The following is a 22,314-nucleotide window of genomic DNA, read 5'->3' on the forward strand; positions in this document are numbered from 1 at the left end:
GTTATGTGGAACTTGGCCTTAAGTTTGTAGATGGCGCTAAGGCTCACTCCAAATAATGCAGCAACTTTGTTTTGTGGAACACCAGCTTGAAGTTGTCTTATCGCACGGGCCCTATCCAGGCCAGTCAAACGTGAAATGTCAATTCTTGGAGCAGACACCCACTGACCACTGTAGCAAGGCCCATGCTCACCTGGTGGTACCAGAAGCTCAAAGCAAATATCAATAGCAACAGCAGACAAGCTGTTTGGCATTGGCAGAGGAGATTTGAGAGGCATCTGTCTGCAGGCCTCTATGGTGGGGCGTTTTGGGCTCATCTGTTATGGACCTCTGCAATAGGGTGACCTCGACCTTGGGGCAGGAAGTGATATACTAACTCTTGTTGGGTTTTTCCTTAGTTTGTGGTGTGCTACTTTTAATTTAATCCCCCTAACCCTAACCTTTTTGGGTTTGGGTGCCTAGCCCTCTTTGTTTTTCCTTACTTTGTTTCAGAGTCAAATTTGAATTTATCCCCCTCAGTTAACTTTAAATTTTTATTCCGAAAATTCAGCTGTTTTGAAAATTTGTGACTTACCGTAACCTTAACCTGACATGCCAGGTTTCACACTTCCACCTGGTAAACCTCTCATAGACAATGTTTGCGGAAGGGCAGAGCCTTTGAAAAAAAACTTGGAGGGTAATTGGATGAACGTTCTGTCTGTCACATCTTTACGGGCCAATGCGAGCAACAAAAAACATGACGTAGCCGCTACCAAGCTGCACCCCTACCAAGCAGTAAACTCCATAGAGAACAGCATAACCCAAACCATGCGTCTTTTTAAAAGAAAAGAGGCTGTTCTTTGTTCTACTAAATGTCGTAAAGTTCTGATAAAACTGTTGCTTTAGCAGCATCCACGCTAATGTTTTCTGCCATAATTACACCGGCCTCTTGTCGCTGCTTGCTTAACTCATGACTCCGCCACACCCAAAAGTACTGCCCCTCGTCACTGATTGGTCCTGTTACTTTCTAACCGGATGCAGACTGTTCAGACGGGAGCTTTGCAAGATGGATTTGCCAGTGAAAAACACAGAAATGGGCAAATCCATCTGCTTTGCAAAGTTACAGTACTCTCTGACAGCAAGTGGAACATATTCATCATTCTGGCTCTGGCTTGGGTAATGTACATCACTTCCTGCCCCACGGTCGAGGTTGCCCCACCATAGAGGTCTGCAGCTAGATACTCTTGGAAGATTTGGCCAATTTTCATGGGCCAAATCAACATACTCAGCTCTGCTGCTCATCACACAAATGCATGTTCCTTACAAATGCAGCACCATTTAAAAAGGGAATAAACAGGCTTTTCAACAGTATAAGATTTATTGCCAAGGAGGACTATTACATAAAAGAAATAGTCTAACAAAGACATATGCCCTACTTTTTGTGCTAAGTTTAGATAAACTTCTACTGAAAACTTTTTCCCAGTATTTCATAAATATAACCTCATTAACTGAAGTGAATATGGTTTAACATGGCACTGGGGTGGTTTAGGAATGCTGTAAATACCCTATGTAACTTGACTGCATGGTGTCAGCTCTTCCTGCACCACAAAGAATCATGATTCAACAGATGGTGGTGTGTACTTCAATGGTTGTCCATTTATCATGCTTACATTTTGTGCGAGTTGTTTTTTTTCTTGTTTAAGAAGCAGCCTTAAGAGTTATCATACATGATCATATCAGTGCAAAAACCCACATTTGAAAGTCTTATTTTCATACCGGCTCAAAAATGAACTGTATCTGCTGTTATAATGGTAATAAAATACTCTTCTCTCTCTCTTAAATTGGTTTAATATCAGCCTCCAAATCTCCTACTGGCAAGGCTAAAATGGCAAGGATTTACTAAACAAATAGATCAAGTTATCCCTGTTGCTTCCTTTGTTTTTTGGGGGGCCCTCTAAGCCTCGACTTACCTGTGTACTTTACTAAATAGTGCACTGCTCTACACCACATTTACACTGTTGAGTGCTGTTTGCCAAACAGGCACTTTGCCCATCATTTTCCCTCCATGCAAGTGCAACAACACTCTTTCCAGTAAAGTCTGCCGCTCTCCAACTGAGCAATGATGTTTATTTGCGTTTAGCCAAAGGCGGTTGAGCAGCAGCTGAGGCAGTGATCACTAAATCCAAATCCCTGCGATACTTTACGCAGTCATTATGTTGACAGGAACAGTTGCAGACGTCAATCCTCTCCACAGATTCGGTTTTAAAGCCAATACTGGTGTTGGATGTTGTTCTTAACAGCAGAGGACCTGCAGTGTTTACAGAATAACTGATGTATTTTGCTTGATGCAGTACCAAACTCTAGTTCAGGCTGTGCAGCAGGCAGTCATTGACTTGTGTGTCTGACATCGCACAATGGGGGGGTTGAAATTGGAAGTAGACGTGTTTGTTGTTGTTTTTACTTATATTTTTATCAAACTGTCAACACGGCGCTGAGAATTGCTCGATTTCTGCTCGTGTCATGTCAAATAACTAGCTTTTTTCTCCCACATAAAAAAACACAGCTCCTCTTAACCACAGGAAAAAAGTACAATTGCTGTTGAATTTGTCGTCTCTGTGTTCGAGGCTACAAAGCTGAAGGCCTCTTGAGCAACTATAAATATTGAAACCTCTCTGTTAACGCTTTACATATATATCTCATTGGAGCTTGAAATTGATTTGAAGTTGGCTGAAAGGAGACAAGCATTTTGAAAAGCAAGCCCACAGGGGAGAGTAGTCAGAGATTTTTTTTTTTTTCAGCTGAGATTAACATTCTACTAATGTAAGATTGATAAAGGCTTGACATATCCTACTGAGCCCTATCTTTCCCTTTTTCTTCCCTCAGCGACTTTGAGATGTCGAGCCGTGGCAGTCTTTCTAGGCACAGCAGTTTTTGTCCTCTTCTCACACAAAGCTGAGTGTCGACTAATGCGTTTCCTTCAGGGTTATTTCACCTTAAATTCCCACTTTTGCCTCGCTATACAGGTTGGAAAGTTTAAGTCATTAATTTCCATACAAACAGCTTCACGGTGACAAAGTGGCACAAGGGACGCTCTCCCTCTTTGAATGGTTCACCTAAGTACAGACACTGCTCCTCTCTTCCTTCGAGCGATTGCTGATCTGACATTATTAGACTGATTTGCTTTGACCAGTGTTACCGTTTGTAATTAGTCTGGAGCTAAAAGAGGAAATGGAACAGATCCAGGCTCAGTGGAGGGGATTCACGGGCCCTGGGGTTTGGCTCGGCTCTTGATGCCTAAATTCTGTCAGTTTGGAGATTGTTGCTCACAGTGGAAACTATTGGCCCTCTGTGAGCACGAATGACGCCCCAGAAATTAAACACATCAGCTACATCAGGAACTAAAAGCCTCTGTGGTGCCCACCACACCCAACAAAGCACAAAAGGTGATTTAATAGCAACATAACAAAAGGGCAACGCAGTTTCTTAGCATGATGTTTGGATATAAAGCACTTCTTATCTTTGATTGGATATTTAGAAGCAGAATAACAGAAGGTAAAGTGACATATTGAAAATAGTGGAGGTTTTCATTCACTGGTTATTGTTTTCATGTTCAATTTGTGTATAACAACTGGTTGAAAATGCTGCATGTTATTGGTTGGAGGCAACACTCAATATCTGAAAATTGTATTATCTCTAGGAGGGGGATTACAAAATTGGCAAAATCACTTTATGCAGTAGAATTTATTCTCTGGATTAAAACACTTATAGTGCTGTCAGACAGAGACGGTTCTGGCACTGGCTCTGTTTTGGAGTCTCAGAACCTTGGTGCATTCTGGGGAACCAGCCCCTGTTCACACCAGTTTAAGTGAAACCAAAGTGGGAGGACGTGACTGACATGATCACCACGTGCAGCTCCATTTTTCCCAAAGTCTTTCTTGCTGTCCTGGTATTCCTTCTACAGTTTCTTGAGTTATTACCTCCACCACGGAGGTTATGTGATCAGCAGGGTTTGCTAGTTAGTTTGTTAGTTTGTTTGTTAGCAACATAACTCAAAAAGTTAAGGATGGATTTTGATGAAATTTTCAAGAAATGTCAGGAATGGCATAAGGAAGAACTGACTGAAACACATCCATCAGGTGTGTCAGCTAAGTCAATGCCCAGGTCGCAACCAAACATTTTGTCTCCTCAGCAGATCACGTTTTCTCCTTTTTTTACTCATCTTCACAAACTAGAGTATGACACGCCTATTGATGATGTCCCAGTTCGTGAGGAAGAACCCAACCTTTTTTCTTTTCGCTACAGCTGAGAGCTAACTTCCAAGGTTTCAAACCATTTGTTTCTGGCGGGTTCAAAATTAGGTTCTGGAACCGGCTACTGAAAGGCCTATTAGGGAGATTAAGCATTAGGAGCCATAGGGAAATCATAGTACAGTTGACCCAAAAAGTCCAGATTTCTTTTGTCAGTGTGAATGCGAGCGCATCATACTCAGACATTGGGCCTGAGTCCTCTTGAAGAGGTGGTCTCAGGCAGAATTCATATGCACTCAGGCATAAGAATGAAGATCAAAACCCGGGTATGTTTAAACCTGGTTCTGCATTTTTCAAAACCTGCGCAGCAAAAATGCTTTATCTTATTGATACTGCTGTTTAGCCTGACAGATTCTGTGACGCAGTGCTATTTTGTCTTTTCACTGGTGCAGAAACACAGACCTCTATCAGATCTTGCAGGGGGGAACAAAGCTGGAAGCACATTAACAATATGCAGGAATTTGAACCGAATTTTGATGTGCCGCAAACTGAACCAAAACCTCAGTTTGTAGGGCCATGGCGCCCCAGCACTTCAACCTACCCTCCATTCCAACAAGAATTAGGTCATCCTTCCCCTATACGTGAACATCCAAATTTTAGGGGTTGGGCTAGGGCAAAGGTTACATAGGAATTTAGCCTTTGTTGTCCATTCGTGGCTGTTCCCTCATCATTTACAGGTAGTTTTGAGCCTTGGTTTGTCAATTTTACATCCTGACATGGCGTCTGTCCACATTTGACATTAGCATGTTTAAAGCTTAATTGTTGTCTTTGAAAGATAAAGAAATAGTCAGACAGAGGGACTCTGCATTCCAATTTCTTGTTGTCAGTTATTTAGACTCTAAATGGTGTTGGCAGAACCTGAACCCTTATCTTTATCCACCATTTAACGGAATCCAAAAGGCTTTTCTATGAGTGTCCTGGATGGTTTTGTGTTCAGCCCTGATCTTCATTTTTTTTTCTATTTCACTACACAAAGACTTAGGCCATCAGCCTTGTCAAACCACAGGGCAGTGAGGCTACTGGAAGCCATGCATGTTTACTACCATGTGTGAATGAATGCTGTACACCAGAAGTTGTAGCCAAGAGGCTTTTGTTTGACCGGCCAGTCAGGGTCAGAGCTGCAAAATCTCCAAAATAGTTCCTGGGCTTTTATGGAGGCAGAGACTTCCTTGGGGTCAGGAAATACTGCACAAAACTACAGCTAATAAAGTCTCTGGTTTAGGTAAAGTTCATAGAAAGGTTATCATAATTCTGAGAATGGTTATGTTGGTTGGATTTTCTTTTTTTTAACATACTAACTTCCTGATTCTCTCTTCCAGCTTGCCATGACTCACCCAAGTCACCACCTGAACTTCGGCATGAACCCTGATCACGCCCGCAACTCTCTTTCCAACTGCGGCATCCGTCAGCCCAAGTACGGAGACAGGAAAGTCCACCACATGTACATGAGGAAGAAAGGCGAGTTATTTCTCTCATGGCTATGCTTCTTTTCTTGCTTTCTAATCTTTATATTTGTAGTCCCTCACCTCTCCACTTTGGCTGTTTCTTCTCAGGAATCAACACATTGATTAACATCATGTCTCGTCTGGGGCAGGATGACCCTTCCCCCTCCAGGTAGGCTGCCTGCAGGCTCATATCTGTTCATGCTATCACTGACCACAGGAGCAATCAAAGGGATGAATCTTGTGATTAATACACCCGGCAGGCCCGCTGACAAGAAAATTAACTCTAACTGTGAGAGGAAGGGATATCTCAGGGGAAATGAAATGAGCTAATTTTAAGGGCAATGACTACTTATTATTAAATTTGAGCTGCTGTTATTGTCAGAGCACTGATTAGGTAAGCAGCTGTTTGTGTGTTTGCTGAAAGTCTGTTATATTCTCATAAATTTATGAACTATTTCCTCCCCTCATCCCATCGTCTCCTTCCCCTCAGGATCAATCACAATGAGCGACTGGAGTTCCTGGGTGATGCTGTTGTCGAGTTTCTCACCAGGTGAGGAAAAGTGTTTATTTTGGCAGCTATATTAGATTTAGTTGATTTAGACTTAGTTTTTAAATGAAACTACTTGTTTGATATACTTACATTTGTGTCTTTTTTCCATCTCCACTCTGGCGTTTGCACCAGATGGGAGCATTGTGCTTACTGGTCTGTTCATCCTTCCATTAAATGCATCTTTTGGTCACTTTTTTTAAGAACTACACCTTTTTGGCTTTGTATTCCTTTTTTTAGAGAGGAGCATGGTGGATAGAGTCAGAAATAGGGATGAGACATGCAGGAGGCCACAAGCTGGGCTACTTTACCCACAACTGCACTTTCACTATGCCTCACAGATGCATACAACTACCAGATGATATTTCTTGTTTTTTTTATTTATTTAACCAGATTAAACCCATTGAGATCGAGATCTCTTTTACAAGGGTGACCTGGCCAAGAGGTCAGCAGCACACATCATAATAAATAATACATTTTAGTGCCAGATTACAACAATGAAGAAAAAAACAGAACTTTTTGAAAGTGCATAGGTAATTGCAGATAAAGTGGTGGAAAATGACTCACAGAAACAAATTTATAAATACAGGCACTGTTCCGTGGTCTCACGATGTCTGTCATTTAAGACAGAACGAAACGCTCCAAGTGTAATGAATTCAGACAATTTCAAGTCAGTCTGGATAGATTCCATGCCATTACCATCAAAAGTTTAATTTTTTTTTAGGAAATGGAAAATCATTTAGAATTAAGATTGTGTTCGGTCTTAGTCAATAAAAAAGTCCTTGGAAATACTGACATTCCTTACGTCCAGTGGAGTGCTTTTACAGCAATGAAGGAATCATTAATTTTTGTCAACACTGTTATCCTTATCTAATAGAGCTTTGATCAGCCTCACCCTTCCTAAGCCTGTGCATGTTTTTTCAGAGCCTGTCCCTCCCATCCCACTAATTGTATTTATTGGCCTGAACCTGATTCAAAGTTAACATCTTTTTAATATGTTAGCTTTTGTTATAAAGTTCCTTGAATACAATTCCTAGTTGTTTGAATGACAGAATATTGTTCAGATAAGATCGTTTTGAGTGCAACACAGAAGCATGAATTACAGGAATGTTTATAATAATCAGAGCAGTGAGGATGAGCAGCTAACACACAGACATCACCGTGGACTAAATACACGGACACTTTTGGAAATCATCAGTCTGTTAATAAAAACTACAATCTGCAGTGATGTTCACTTACTTCAATGGTAAACAGCAACATTATGTTTAGAAAATAAACTGTTTGGAGTCCCTTTTTTTTTTTTTTATTGAAAAGAAGTCTTAAAGCAAGAAATGACCAGGGCTGGGCAGCACGTCTGTAGTCATAACTTGTGCAGTGTGCTAGCACCAAGGGTGGTTGGCGTTATTGAAATTATAAGAAAATCGGAGAGCAGGTGGCCTAGTGGTTAAAGGCACTCCCCATGTACGCTGGCGGCCTGGATTCGAATCCAGCCTGAGGCCCTTTACCGCATGTCTCTCCCCCGCTCTTGACCCTGTTTCCAATTCTATCCACTGTCCTCCTCTATCTAATAAAGGCACAAAAATGCCCAAAAATAAATCTTAAAAAAAAAGAAATTAAGGCAAAAAAATAAGGCAAAAACTCAAATATCTGTGGAAAAAATACAAATATGCTGATATATCTATCACAATGTCTTTCATTCCCCTCTGGCCCAGGCCTAACTAGGGTTAGGGGAGGCCAGGAATTCTGTCCTGACCCTGTTCCAGGCCGCAGGCCATGTCAGGCCAGTTTCGGGCTCAGGGAGATAAGCTAACCTGTTGTTTAAATGCCTTGATGATCTGTCTCTGTATGGATAATATCAATACTTTCCTGTTAATAACACCCTGGACACCAAGATCGTCCTAAAGTCTGACACTAAGGAGGAGGAGACTCACATCTTTATTGTGGAAGGCTTTCTGCTTTACACCTACGAACCTTTGAACCTTTGATCAACGTGCTGAACCTATGTTACTTTATTTCCATCCCGTATGAAGAATGCAAAAAGAGGTGGTGCTCTAGGAACTACATCATGCCAGATCCACCCGGCCTGGTCGATGGCCACGTCTGGCCCATGTATTTGAAACACAAGAACACTTTCCCTGGGGAAAATTTTGACATGTTTTTAACAGAACTCAAATATCTTTTTATGTTAGGAGAGGCAAGTTTTGACACAGGAACACATCAGATTTATGTTTTATTTACCTTTGCTTGGTTGTCATTTTCTGAGTTGACCTTGAACGCAACACCTGATACATTTTTAAAAACTAAACCAATGGGATTTCATACAAAATTTCATAGGGCCTTCCACAGCTAATATGAGTGGAGGAGGATAATGGACGCAGCAGTAGTACCAGCTAATACTATGTGTCTGCCTGCTACAACAGCAGCTGGAGTTGATGGCATGTTTTCAACCTGTAGACAGTTGAAGGAACCAAATGTTGGCTTAATTTGAGACACAGAGCTTGTGTGATTGTTTGCTTTAAGTTAAATGTTTTTTTTGTTTGTTTGTTTGTTTTTTTGAATGTTCAGCCTACTTCATATAACTTAGCACTCTGTCATTCTTGAAAACTTGTGTACATTTCCTCAGAGTTGTTGTTATCAAGTTTGGACTCCAAAAGGATATCATCAGCTCTTCTTTGCAGTTGAAAAAGGTTGTTTACAATTTTTTTTTTGTCATTTTTTTAGTCCTAAAATTAATTCTGGTAAGGAATCACTTCTGCATCCTTGATAGACATAACTGCTAATTGAAGCGGACTACAACACCATCAGCCTTTACATTTTCTTGTTCCTTGTTCCTTTTTCACCTCTCTCTCTCTTTCTCTCATTGTCCACATCCATCCACGTCTGTCACGACCACGCTCCTCTACGTACTCTCCACTCAGTCAGTCACAGTGATCTACTGGTAATTGGAAGTGGGATGTAATTTTTTTTCCTGTCCTGCCCTCCCTCTAACGGGTCTGAAATTCTCCATGACAACTTGCAATTAGCTGTCTGGGATTGCTGTCTGGAATGCCGACTGCGTTATTGACTCCCAGGTGAGAGCCAACATTGCTGCCCGACACTTACCTAAGCACGGTGCTAATTATATGTGGCTATTATTAATCTTACAGACTACCCAGCAAAGGTAGCGCCCACCTACCCACCTCCTCTGAGAGGATATTACTGGAATATAATAAAAGAGAAAAGCTTCCTCTCTCTTGCCACAGGATGTAGCACTCGAATAAACACACAGGTCTGAAAAAAAAAGAATATATTTTTTTTATCTGACTTCCATTTCCCCAACAGCATAACTTCTCCTACCAAAATGTAATTCGTAACCCTCAATGCTAGCACTTCCACAACAGTGAACATCCAGGAGCCGGATTAAACCTTAATAGGAACTGACACTGGGTTACACAGGACACTGCTCCAGCTCCTTATGCAGCAAGAACATTGTTACAAAGAAGGCGGTTAGCCTCTGTTTCCTCGGATATCTCTGGGCATGTTTCGCCACTTTTCCCTCCCTCTCCCCCCTTCTTCTTTCCTCTGCCTCTTCCTTCTTTGATTGTTAGCGTCTGACGAGACATGCTTGGCCTACACTCTGGCCCTCTGAATTATTTATCAGCCTCTTGTCCAGTTAAATGGGTAACAGCGGATCCAGCCAACTGCCTCGTGCACCTCCAACGCACGCTGCCCTTGGAGGCTATCTGTGCCTCCACTGTCCAGCCAACAGAATATTTTGCACATTTGAAAAGGCCCAACACAGGGAGTTAGTGTTAAACAGAGGGGGGTCAGGGGAGATGGATTTTTTAAAAGGGTCAGCAGATGATGCAAGGAAAAAAGTGAACTTGCAATATTTGTGAATTTCTCCCTGAAAAGCTACATTCATTCATTAGAGGTAGAAGATTATTTTACTTTTTAGTTATTCTAATCAGTAAAGGCTTGAAAATCAAATTTGCTAACTTTTATGGAATGTTATTGAAGAAAAATGCTTGCATTTTTCCATCTTGGTGTTTTTTTTTTTTTTTTGTTTTGTTTTTTTTTTTTTTTAGTGCCTAAATGCAGAGATGGGCACAATTAATAAAAATTTTTACCTCATTAGGCTGTTGAGGTTTTAATGCTAGTTGTTGGTTATCATAAAAATATTTAGAATTATTCATTTAATTATCAATATGAATAAATACAATTACAATTGTATCAACACTACCTCAAATTCAAGGAACATCAACTAAAATGGAGCAGAGGTCTGTCTCAGAATTAAGATTTAGACAATAACATTATTTAATAAATATTGGGATTTAAATAGATTATTTTAAATCTATAATAACATTTATTTAGCAAAGCAGCATCAATTAGAATCAACACTTAATCAAGCAAATAGCTTATGAAACTAAACTACAACAAAACAGAATGTTTGCAAAGCAAAGGTGGACATACAACAATGAAAGCTCCCTGGCATGGAGTCTACAATCTCAGTATGGTCACTTCATAACACAGAAACCCAGTGGCTAGACTTTAATTCTGACAGCAGTCACTAATGTTTGTGTGGGTAAAGGCACTGTACTGGATTAATATGGACACAGAAAAGCAAATCAGCAAGCAGAGACAATAAGAGAACAGATGCAGCTTTCAACACGTAAAAATTAAATACTTCCTACAGCCAATTCTGCCTAAATTAAACCTCTTTCTTGTGATCACAGTGTGATTTGAGTCTAATATCAAGCAGATTCAGATGTGAGCAGAGATCAGTCCATCAATGTTCCTTACACGATTCCAGCAATTTAGAAGTCTTGTGGCATCAAGATTTAGTCTTAGGATGAGAGTAGGGTTCATGTTGTCCTTTTGAGGCAGGAGAAGAGTTTTGTGTCCTTCAGATTCCGTAGGGCTTTCTGAAGCACTTCTGTCTGGTGGCTTAGAAAAAAGGAAAGAAACTATTGCAATCAATTGGCCGATTTCTGACTGCACTAACGTGTGAGCTAGGCAGCTGGCCGGTTGCTGGAAAGTGCAGGGGATGGTGTAGCTCTAAGGGTGGTGTGGGGGTCACACTGGCTTTTATTATGGGTAGGCCCTCTGCAGAGTTTCCTCAGGTTTTCTCTATCAGAGTGGAGAATAAGACAAGCAATGCAACTTTCTAAGAGTGCAAATTAAATGCTTCCTACAGCAATTTTTGCCCAAACACAACCTCTTACTTGTGGTCAAAGTATGATTTGAGTCCAATATCAAACAGATTCAGATGTTAGCAGAGATCAGTTCATCAGTGTTCCTTAAACGGTTCCAGCAAGTTAAAAGTCTTGTGGCGTTAAGATTCAGCTTTCAAATGAGAGCAGGGCTGGTAGCTTTCTCCTGAGGTGGAGGAGTTGCATGTCTGGATACCAGTGGGCTTTCTGCAGCACTCCTGTCCTGATGACATAGAAGGAAGGAAAAAAAAATCTTGTACTTGACCCCTGCAGAGTCTCCTCAGGTTTCCTCCCATTAGAGAAGAGAATGAGTCATTTAAGGGCTGTAAAGGATCCTGGGATGATGAGTGTCTCATGGCTGAAAATTTTTTCCCAGAAGTACTGCAATGTAGGCCAAATCTTTGTTTCATGAAATCCACCACATGGCTGATTCCAAACAATGCTGTAGTCTTTTACAAAGACATCAACTTCAAAGGCTGTGACTCAGTTAAACATACTTAAATTCACAGGCATTAGCGTTACCACTAACCTGTTGAGAATTCAAACAGCCTGCTCCTGGGCTGTTGGTGCATTTGCTCATCACGATCATGATTATTTACATGACTTGTGTGTATTATTAACATGCCATATAGTGCTAGAAAGTTATAATTCTTGTCAAACTGATCATTTCAAGATCCAATAAACCCAGTTACCACAAACCTACACATCTGTCAGATGACTGACAAACAAACTACTCATTTAAGTTTGAATTTGAATCTCTCCTGTACTATTCTGGTCATATTATTAAATAAAAAGGGTTTTGCTGAATCAGAAAGGGTCCCAATGATGAAGATTTAATCCAAATATGTTAAATCCATAGAGGTTCCAGGGATTGCCTCAAATCTACAAATAATCAGAACTTTATTGATATGTTAGTCTTCACTCAAAATGTGCTCTGAAAGTATGTAACCGCATGCAGATCAAGCAAATTTTCACAAAAAAAGTGCTAGGGATGACTGTTGTAGTGTTGGGACTAAGGAGAAAGGCTTCTGCAGCTTCTTTTCAAACATGCACCATAATCTCTCAGCCAATTACAAGGCAGAACACACCAATCACTCTCCTCTAATCTGCAGTCCAATCAGATACCTGCATTGCAGCCCAAACACAGACAGACAGACTCAATGAAAAACAGCACCAAACCCTAGAGGCGTCGTTTGCAAACTAACACAAATACTGATAATAATGAGGATTTAAAATCCTTTACAGAAAAGGTGAAATGCAGGCAAATGTTAAACCAGTGCTGTACTCCTCTTCAGATTATGTGTTTTAATCTTGCGATTTATATTGGTCTGTAGACTTAATGTTTAGTTTTATTGCAAATTTTGTATTTATTGTATCTTTAGACTGTAAAGCATGGTGCTGTTTTATGCAGCTAAATGTTCACTGTTTGCTCAAATGCCCATCCAGAAACAAGAGTTAGCAATAGCTCGAAACTCTCTTTGCAGCACATCTGCTTTATTCTCTGTACTTAAACTATAATAAAATGAATCATCGCTGTTAAATTAAAATTAATTCAATAATTGCACTTATACTTTAACAGTACATTTAATTATGACTCAAGGTCATATTATGCTGATTAAGTTGATATCTGAAGTGCTGCTTCTAAATTTTATTTATTTATTTATTAATCAAAGGAATATTAAAGAAGTGGTGAGTGCAATGGTGTTTCAAAGGTTGAGCTCTTTTCCAACTGAGTGATGTGGGAACAGTGGCAAAATCAGCTGATGCTGAGACAGTTTGCACCCAAGACACTGAGCACTGAAAATGCTTGACAACTTTGACTATTTAATTAGTAATAAGCTCTGCCAGTACAAAAACAAACAAACAAACAAAAAAAGGCAGTTATGGACACAATTCCTAAAGGAACCAAACCCCATTAACAAAACAGAAGTTTTACCTTTTGGGAAATTTGGGTAGCTGGCTTACTGCCGGCTAACTTTTCCCACTTTGATGCTGTAACTTTTTTTGTAGATACATTTATTTCAAGACATATTTTGTCCTTTTTATGCCTTTATTGATAGACAAGGATAAGACTAACTTGACATGTGATGGATGTGTGTTTGGGAAAGGGCAGAGCCTTTGAAAAAAAACTTGGACGGTGATTGGATGAACGTTCTATCACATCTTTATGGGCCAATCAGAGCAACAAAATGCATGCCTTCATAGCTGCTACCGAGATGCGCATGCGCTGCTACCAAGGATTAAACTCCATAGCGAAGTGCAAAACGCGAACCATGGCGACTCATGTCAGTACCTGACTTTTAATGTTTTTGAAAAGAAACAACTCGATGTTCAAATTTCTTTGTTCTTTTACCAAAAAATTTCATCAAGTTCTAAAAAAACTGGCACTTTAGCAGCATCCACGCTAATTTCTTCCGCCATAGATGCATCAGCCTCTTGTCGCTTCTTGCTTACGTCACGACTCTGCTTAACCTGAAAGTACTGCCCCTCGACACTGATTGGTCCTGTCACTTTCTAACCAGGCCCAAACTGTTCAGATGGGAGCTTTGCAAGATGGATTCACAGAAACACAGAGACTGATGGATCCATCTGTTTTGCAAGGTTAGGATAAGACATCACTTATTGGAAATTTCTAGCAGTTATGAGTGTATAGCAGACCTTTAATTTAGAAGACACAGTGGAACTGTGAACCACGTGGTTTTATTCAAATAAGCACAGACATTATTTTATAGCCATAACTCGTATAATGAGTCATCAAGTCTTACAAATTCATAATCAGTGGATGATAAAAACATTGATATCTAGAAAAATGTGTTTTTGTTAAATGATGCAAGGGAAACATAATGTTTTTGTCTGAATTGTTCAAATTTCTTGCTGGTTAACTGTCTTAAATGGCTTGTTAACATTATTATGTTCAAACATGCAGTACCCATTAAAGAGTAGATGCATCTAGTATTGAGTCATTTAAAGTCACAGATCATCCACTGCCTCATATATTAGTGTTTGGTCTTACTGATGTCACTACAATATGGAATATTCCGTTCTGGGGCCACTCAGGCGATCCATCAGGCCCCTGTAAAACCAAAGTGAGAGCTGTGTCCGCATTCTGAGCACAGAATCAGACGTGTACGGTACATGTTGGCCTTCACCAGGGCTGCTCCTTGTCCCCGATTTTGTTTTTAATTTTTCATGGACAGGATCTCGAGGTGCAGCTGGGGGAAGAGGGTTTCAGAGGAGCTCAGTGTTTTATCTCTGCTTTTTGCAGATGATGTGGTTCCGTTGGCTTCTTCAGCCAGGGACCTCCAGTAGGCACTGGGATGGTCTAAGACTGGTATGAGAATAAGCACCTCCAATTCCGTTGTCGTGGTCCTCCATCCCTCCATTTTCTACACTGCTTATCCTGTTCAGGGTGGTGGGGAGCCGTCACTGGCCGAGAGCCAGGGTGCACCCTGGACTGTTCAACAACCAGACATGCTCACATTCACACTTGAGAACAAAGTTGCAGGTTCAAGGAGTCGAAATGAGACTCCTCCAGAGGGTGTCTGGGCTTAGCTTCAGAGCTAGGGTGAGGAGCACCAGAGAGCCACTGTTCCTTCACATTGAAAGGAGCTGTTTGAGGTGATTCGGGTATCTGATCAGGATGCCTCCTTGTCTACTCCCTTGTGGAGATCTTCCAGGCATGTCCAACTGAGAGGAGACCCCAGGGAAGAAAAGGAACTCGCTTGAGGGATTATATATCCCAACTGGCATGGGAGCACCACAGAATCCCTCAGAAGGAACTGGAAAAAGTTGCTGGGGAGAGGGAAATCTGAGTCAACTTAGTCTACCAGCTACTACCGTGACCCAACCACAGATAAGTGGAAGAAGATGAATGGATGTTGCTACAAATAGTGTGGCCCGAGGATTTCTCATTGGAGCAAATGCGGCCCCTGACCCACATTAAGTTTGACACCTCTGCTTTGGATAGAGTAAAGCTGGGTATGCACTGGGCGATTTTCCTCCGATACAGCCACAAACTTTGAGTCGACTTTGAAGTCGGGCCGACTTTCAGTCGAATCGGGCGTCGTTTGCTGTGTACAGGGGGGTACGATGGCCGACCACAGCCCGACTACGACCTAACAACCTGCTCCCGACTGGTTAGGAGGATTTCTGGTATGTTTGATATTTTGGTCATACGACTCCTGACCCTTCACAGTGAGAGCAGAAATGTGGGCAGAATAAACAACTCTGGGGGATTGTTTTCCTTTTTAAACGGTCAGGCGACGTCCTAAATTACCCTGACAACAGCTAGTATATAACTGGAAACACTTCACCCTCAATGTGTGAGACTTTTTAAAAACCAAACTCGGTGGATTTCTGTCACAGTCCATCCTGACTTCACTCACACAGTATGTGCACTTAGCTCATGCATACCCTCAGATCGTACAGTGTGAGCACACAACTCGTGCGCGATGGTCGTGCGTTGTAAGCGATTTAGTCGCACGGTATTAGAGGACATTCTGCCACGACCGTCGTATGGTCGGCTTAAAATTGCACAATGCATACCTGGCCTTAAAAAGGTCCCAAATGGTCAAATGAGGTGTCAATCTAAAGGTCAGAGGTTTGCAGCCATTTTGCATTATGGAAGAAAAATATTTGCATGAAAAATACAAATAAAATGGACTATTAAGAATAACAGTGGAAAATTCGTGACATCATAAAACTTCAGTCCATGGATCTTTCTGGATGTAATGATGTATTGAGACTAAATATTCAACTGGATCTTGATTGTGGGGACCCTTAGTTTGTTTGGTAGTTTGTTGTCTGACAAATGCATAGATTGTGGCTGCTGTAGTGGAGAAGTTTATGTGTTCATAATCATGAGAATTGTAACTTTATAACAGTGTATGGCATGTGGTACAGTTATGAATCTTCAATAATCGAGTACTTCAGTGGTTAAGGAAGCCATATACAAGCAACTCCCATAGTCATTTATGTAAGATCACAGTTTTTGACTGCAGGATGTGGTCAGAGATGATAATGTTTTATAAAACCATTTTTTTCTCTAGCTGGTGAGCAATCTCAAGCATTTCTATTAGCAGACATATGTGAAAGAAATGTCCTGTGTTTTGAGCATAAATCAGTTCCCGTTTAAGAATGATTCAGAGTGAGTAAACACCACTGGATTCCTCTCCATTAAATGATCAGCACTGCAGAACATGTGGTAAAAATCCCATACCACATATATCATAGATGAGCCTCATGGTTACTGGCAGGGAAAGATTCTCAGTTTCTATGTTCATTTAATGACTCTCTGACATACTGCAGGGTCGATACTTCATGTTGAACATTTTCTTTATGAATCAGCTTTATGATGTAAGCCAGCCTTTTCTAATTAATGAGCTTGAGGTGAAACCACAGTGCTGTTATTTCCTGAAGAATGCACAGTTAGCATGTCTCTGTGACTGACATCAAGTGTCTCTGGTCTAATTATTTTTCATTACGCTAAGTGGGTTTTATTAATTCCAAGTGCTTTGTTTCCACACTAAGATCACAATAGCTTGACAAATAGACCTCTGGTGAATTTGGAAAAAAATACTGAATGCCACCTGCTTTCCTCTCTTTGCATTGATTAGAAATGACTGAATTAAATGGCCTGTTTTAATTCAAATGAAATCAAATGATACGCCGTGGTTAGTGAGATGCTGGACCGTAATGAAAATGGAACCTGCTCGCCCGGAACCCAGCTGTGGAACCACTGAAGCGTCTGTGGCCATTTCTGGGTTCCAACACGGACCTGAAAAGAAATAGAAAGCTTCAGAAAATTAATTACATGGACTTGCAAAATTTGGTAAATGCAGCATGAGGTATTGAAACCAATATCTTTGTGCCTTCTTCTGACAGTTAGTTTAAAAAAAAACAAAAAAAAAAACAGTTAATATTCTTCCTCATTTCTGCTGTCTGAAGATAACCTTTGTCTGAAGTTCAACTAACAAGATAATAAAAAAAGACAGGGGTTAACCAAAATAACCTGCCAATAAAACAGCAAGTTTTCATTTCCCAATATTTATTAAAACATTTAATCTCAATAAACCCAAAACTATCTTAAAAATAGAGCTTCCAGACTCAAAACAAGTTATCTGGAATAAAGAATGGATGAATTACTGAGTTATTCCCCCAACATGTGGAAAATACACCTAATTCTATTACCTTCTTGCAAAATTGTCTTTAACAAACAGCTGTTTTCTGAACATATACACCTCCAGAACAGTCTCAAGGAGGCAAATCTCTTCATGTCTGTTGGATTTCAACACTAGAGGAACATTTTATGGTGTTCAGTGAGGTGCTGATTTGGTGATAACCTAACAAACCATTAAATTAAGCAAGGCTGCTTGAATTTTTGCACCAATTTTATTTCATCAGCTTTGTCTTTTTAATTGATTTATATATTGTCTTACTTTATTTTAGTTTCAGGAATCTCGTAATTGTTTTAATATTTTAATACAGCAGTTTTGACCAAATTATATTAAGTATTTTCTTATCTGATTTTAACATATTTAATTGAAATATCTTTTAGTAGTTAACAGTCTTATTTTAGCAAATTTTACAGATTTAATTATCAATTTATTTTGTGTTTTCTTTTGTCATTTTTAAAATATCTTTTTGGGGCGTTTTAGTTTTATTTTGATTGGACAGCTGGAGATAGGAAATGAGGGGATGAAGACTTGGGGAAGACATGCGCCTTACAGCTCTGGGATCTGGGTTCAGTACTGCTTTGCCCTTTCCACCAACTGAGCATTTTATCTTATTTTACTGTTTATCTATTGCCTGAGTGTTGCACTATTTTATTTTATTCTGTTTATTTTAAATTTAACTAAATAATCTACTATTATTAATGTATTTATATGTGAATCACTTTGTGCTTCACAATTTTAAAAGAAAAGGGCAGCAAATAGTTTGATTAACTGATCAATTCATTTATTGAAATGAAATATGAAAGACTAGTGGAGAATATTTAAGATGCAAGGAAGCTTCCATTAAAAGTCAGTTTTTATTTCTGCAGATTTTGGAACATTTTTAATTAAAAAAAAAAAAAAAAAAAAAAACATACAAAAAAAAAAAAATCTGTGGTTCTGTCTGGGACAGCCAAAAGTTGCACAGTAAAAAATAATCTACATGTTTAACACTGCTGAGGAATTCACTTAGTAATAGAATTAAGATTTGTCTCAAAGCACTCACTTGAAACAGCTCATATTTTCATGGCAAGGTCATGTAGGACTTGAACACTCATTTTGACACATTTCATGGTCCCCATATTCATGATAATTCTTGGTTGCTGCCTGAAGACATCATCCTGAGTTATTGTTTTGATTGAAAAAGCATTTTTGTTACAAATGTGTTTTGTTGGCTCTGTGAAACACTTTAAATGGCTTTTTGTTTGAATGGTGCTTCATACGTTTCTTTGCCTTAGTTGAGATCCTCTGGTTGCAGACTCTACATACTGTATATTGTTTTTGTTTCTGACCTTTTTTTTTTTTTTTTTTTTTTTAATACTAGAATGGTTAAACTAAAAACACAAATCTTCCCTTGATATAAAAAAGATATTAAAAAATAATTTTCCTTATTTCTGTAAATTCTTGTTTGCCAAGAATTTAAGGAAGTCTGGGTTTGTTCTTATCAAAACATGAAAGTTATACGTGGTAACTTCCTCTTCACCAGCTGTTATCTGCTCTCTTTCTTTTCCCTTGTCTGCAGCGTCCACCTGTACTACCTTTTCCCAAATTTAGAGGAGGGCGGCCTGGCCACCTACAGAACAGCCATCGTGCAGAACCAACACTTAGCCATGCTAGCCAAGGTAAATTCTTCCTCCTCTAACTCATAGCAGGTCCTTGGTCTACAGGTCAGAGCATTAAAGGTGTTGGAGCTGACAGCAGAACGTGTCTGAAATGGCCTTACTGTTTCTGTCTCTTCATTATGACTGTGCTTCTGTCTAAGGGGACGCTGGGGAAAACGGTAATTTTGTCTTTCTGCCATCCTTACCTCTTTTTTGCCCCCTCAGGTTTGTAATTGGAGTTAAAAGGTTGTTGTTTTGGAGGGCTAGACTAGTGCGGCTGGGGTCCCTGTGGGCCCCTAGAGGTCTTCCTGAAACACTCTCCAGTTTCTGTTATCTCTGGCCCCCCCTCTGTTTCACTCCTTCTCCTCCTCTCTCCTGCTGGCAGCATCGTACTTCCAAGCCTCACTCTCTGGCACGTTTGTAAAGAACACAACAATAATCGTCCCGTGATGTGGAGAAAGCAATTAAAAACTTCAATCTTTCATGTTGCTCCCCGCTGAATACAAAGATGCAGCCGCCTGAATCTGCATTAGTGCTGTGTAGCAGTTTGGCTTGTTTCAATTTGCCGCTCGCGGTAAAGTGAGTGTGATACACTGTTCGACGATGCCAACTTGTTTACCAGGCTCCTCTAAAGCCGCCCGCTCAAGAACACTCGCAATTATCTTTCAAAAAAATATCTTTAGCGAGCAACGGCAGCAATCCGCCACTTCAGTCGAAAGGCTTAAAAGTCAGAACGGGTTTCCCTCTGAGTTGGAGTATTTATGAATTGTGATTTAATTTGTGTGTGCAGTCGTGGGGGGTGGGATACCACCAACAGTTTTCAGCCGTAATTAAATAGCACCCTGACTGTTTTTTGCCGGGTGTTCGTTTGTGGTGTACTTCCAGAGAAGTGGAGTTGTGCTACTTTTGACTTGGTTCAGAGCAAAAAGTTTCACTGACCCATATCAAACACACTGCAACACTCATTTACTTCATATGTGCAAAATCCACATTTTTGTTGATGATCTTTAATTTAATGAACATAATTACTACCATCATTGGCATCACATTAGTATTTTTATTAGGATGAGAATCTGTGTCATGTTTTTATCTATTTTTCATTGTACAAGGTATCCTCAGGGTCTTATAAAAGGATTTAAAGTTGATTAATTGATTTAGCAAGAGTTAAGGCTTTTAGAAAAGACTAAAAAGTCCTTAATGCACGACTGAAGGGTCTTAGCTGTTCCACTTTAAGTTTTAACTGCAGCGCAAAACTCAAAAGGTATTTCTAGATTGTTATGACTACTTTTAGGCCATTTAAGTAGAAAAATGCATCCTTCCATTGCCTACTGCTTTATGGTATCAGTCCAATGTCTTATTTTTTCCTGGTCTAATCTTAAAATGCCTTTTGACGGATTAATTTGCGTGCTACAGAAAGAAATACTACCAGCATTTTCATTTCATTATTGTGTTGTGTTGTTAATGTAACTGGTCAGGAATGGAAGATTCTATAGGTTTATTAAAAACATGTAGAGGATCATGAAAAACTATTAAAAAGTTTTAAAGTTAACTTTCCATTTTCTGTATGTACAGTGCTTAACAAATTTATTAGACCACCACCCAAAATAAGGTTTATGCCACAGCTGCCCTAAATTAACAGCATTGGTTAACATTGGTTAAACCAAAATCATTTTTTATGTTTCTGCAATGGTTAATACACCAATATGTAGAAGCTCTTTAACCCAAATGATATTTTTAATGCTAAAATATAATTATTATTGTTATCAATGAATTTTCAAATTTACTGATTTACAAAAAAACTGAAAAAATAGTAAAGCACATTATTATTTCTTGATTAATCTGTGAAATTATAGTTATTTACTTGCATTTCTGAATAGAAAAATTAGTTTTAGTGGTTGAATGTTATGCTTGATTAGTTTCTGACTTCTCAGAGAAGCCCAGTGAGCTGGCTCAAATTTGGGTATAAAAAGGTGAACTTAGTTTAAAATTCCTCATTCCTGTTCAAAATGGTAAAATGTGGAGAGCTCACTGAAAATGAAAGAGTCCGCATTAAAGCACTTCATGATGCTGGACAGTCTCTGAGACAGATGGTCTAATAAATTTGTTAAGCACTGCACATTGTTGTAACATCACGGTTTAATCAAACTACACCATCATATTCAGAAGAATGCAGGCACGCTGTTAACTCCCTCTGTGTTGTACCAGCTCAACTCCAGCGTGTCCATATTATCTTAAAAAGTGTTACAAGTTGATCAATCAATCTAGCCAAAAATAAAGCTTTTTAAAAGTATTAAAAAGTCTTAAATGCAAGACTATGAGACCAAGACTGTGATGTGTTTGTGGAACCCCAGCAGATTATCGAAATTATTCAAACTCAACTATAGTGAGCTTTATAAACTGCAAAAGTGAAGTGATGATGGACACCTTGATGCTTTTAAATCTGAATTAAAGAATGCTATAGGTATCCTTAAATGGGCAATAATGCCTAAACAAAAAAACCCTCTTTAATTTCAAAGTAAAGCAGATTTCTACAAAGTATTGTCAATTACACAAAAACATGTAAATTAAATAAGTGATTGCATAAATATTAACCCCTTTAAACTGACCTAACTGAACAGACGTTGTTTCACAGTTAGGGAAATGGCGATCACCTGAGTACAGTGGAAGGTCATGTCACTGGTTAATCAGTATTCCATTACACCATGAAGACAAAAGAACACTCCAAGCAACTCGAGGGAAAGGTAAAGGAAAAGTTTAAGTCGTGGGGAAGATACATGAAAACATTTCCAAGGCACTGAACATCCCCCGCAGTTTAGTTGAATTAAATTATCATGAAATGGAAGGAATATGTCACTTGTAAATCTGCTTAGATCTGGCCGCCTCACAAACTCAGTGACCATGCAAGACGGAGACTAGTGAGAGAGGCCACAAGACACCTATGACTACTCTGAAGGAGTTAAAAGTTCAGCAGCTGAGATGGGAGAGACTCTGCAGACAACAACTGTTGGCCGGTGTTCTTCACCAGTCAAAGCTT

At 39.6% G+C, this 22,314-nt stretch overlaps 1 protein-coding gene across 3 annotated transcripts in view; it reads left to right on the forward strand.

Moving 5' to 3' along the window:
• The window catches only part of drosha (drosha ribonuclease III), a 216,738-nt gene that overhangs the window by 80,198 nt on the left and 114,226 nt on the right, over positions 1 to 22,314 (forward strand). For all 3 annotated transcript variants that reach the window (XM_041814120.1, XM_041814121.1, XM_041814119.1), the window contains exons 18-21: positions 5,603 to 5,741; positions 5,837 to 5,897; positions 6,219 to 6,278; positions 19,202 to 19,301. In XM_041814120.1, coding sequence (XP_041670054.1) covers positions 5,603 to 5,741; positions 5,837 to 5,897; positions 6,219 to 6,278; positions 19,202 to 19,301 — 360 coding nt within the window. The remainder of the gene's footprint in view (positions 1 to 5,602; positions 5,742 to 5,836; positions 5,898 to 6,218; positions 6,279 to 19,201; positions 19,302 to 22,314) is intronic.

The sequence above is a fragment of the Cheilinus undulatus genome, linkage group 19 (genome assembly GCF_018320785.1).
Source record: "Cheilinus undulatus linkage group 19, ASM1832078v1, whole genome shotgun sequence".
In the NCBI taxonomy this organism is placed as follows: Eukaryota; Metazoa; Chordata; class Actinopteri; order Labriformes; family Labridae; genus Cheilinus; species Cheilinus undulatus.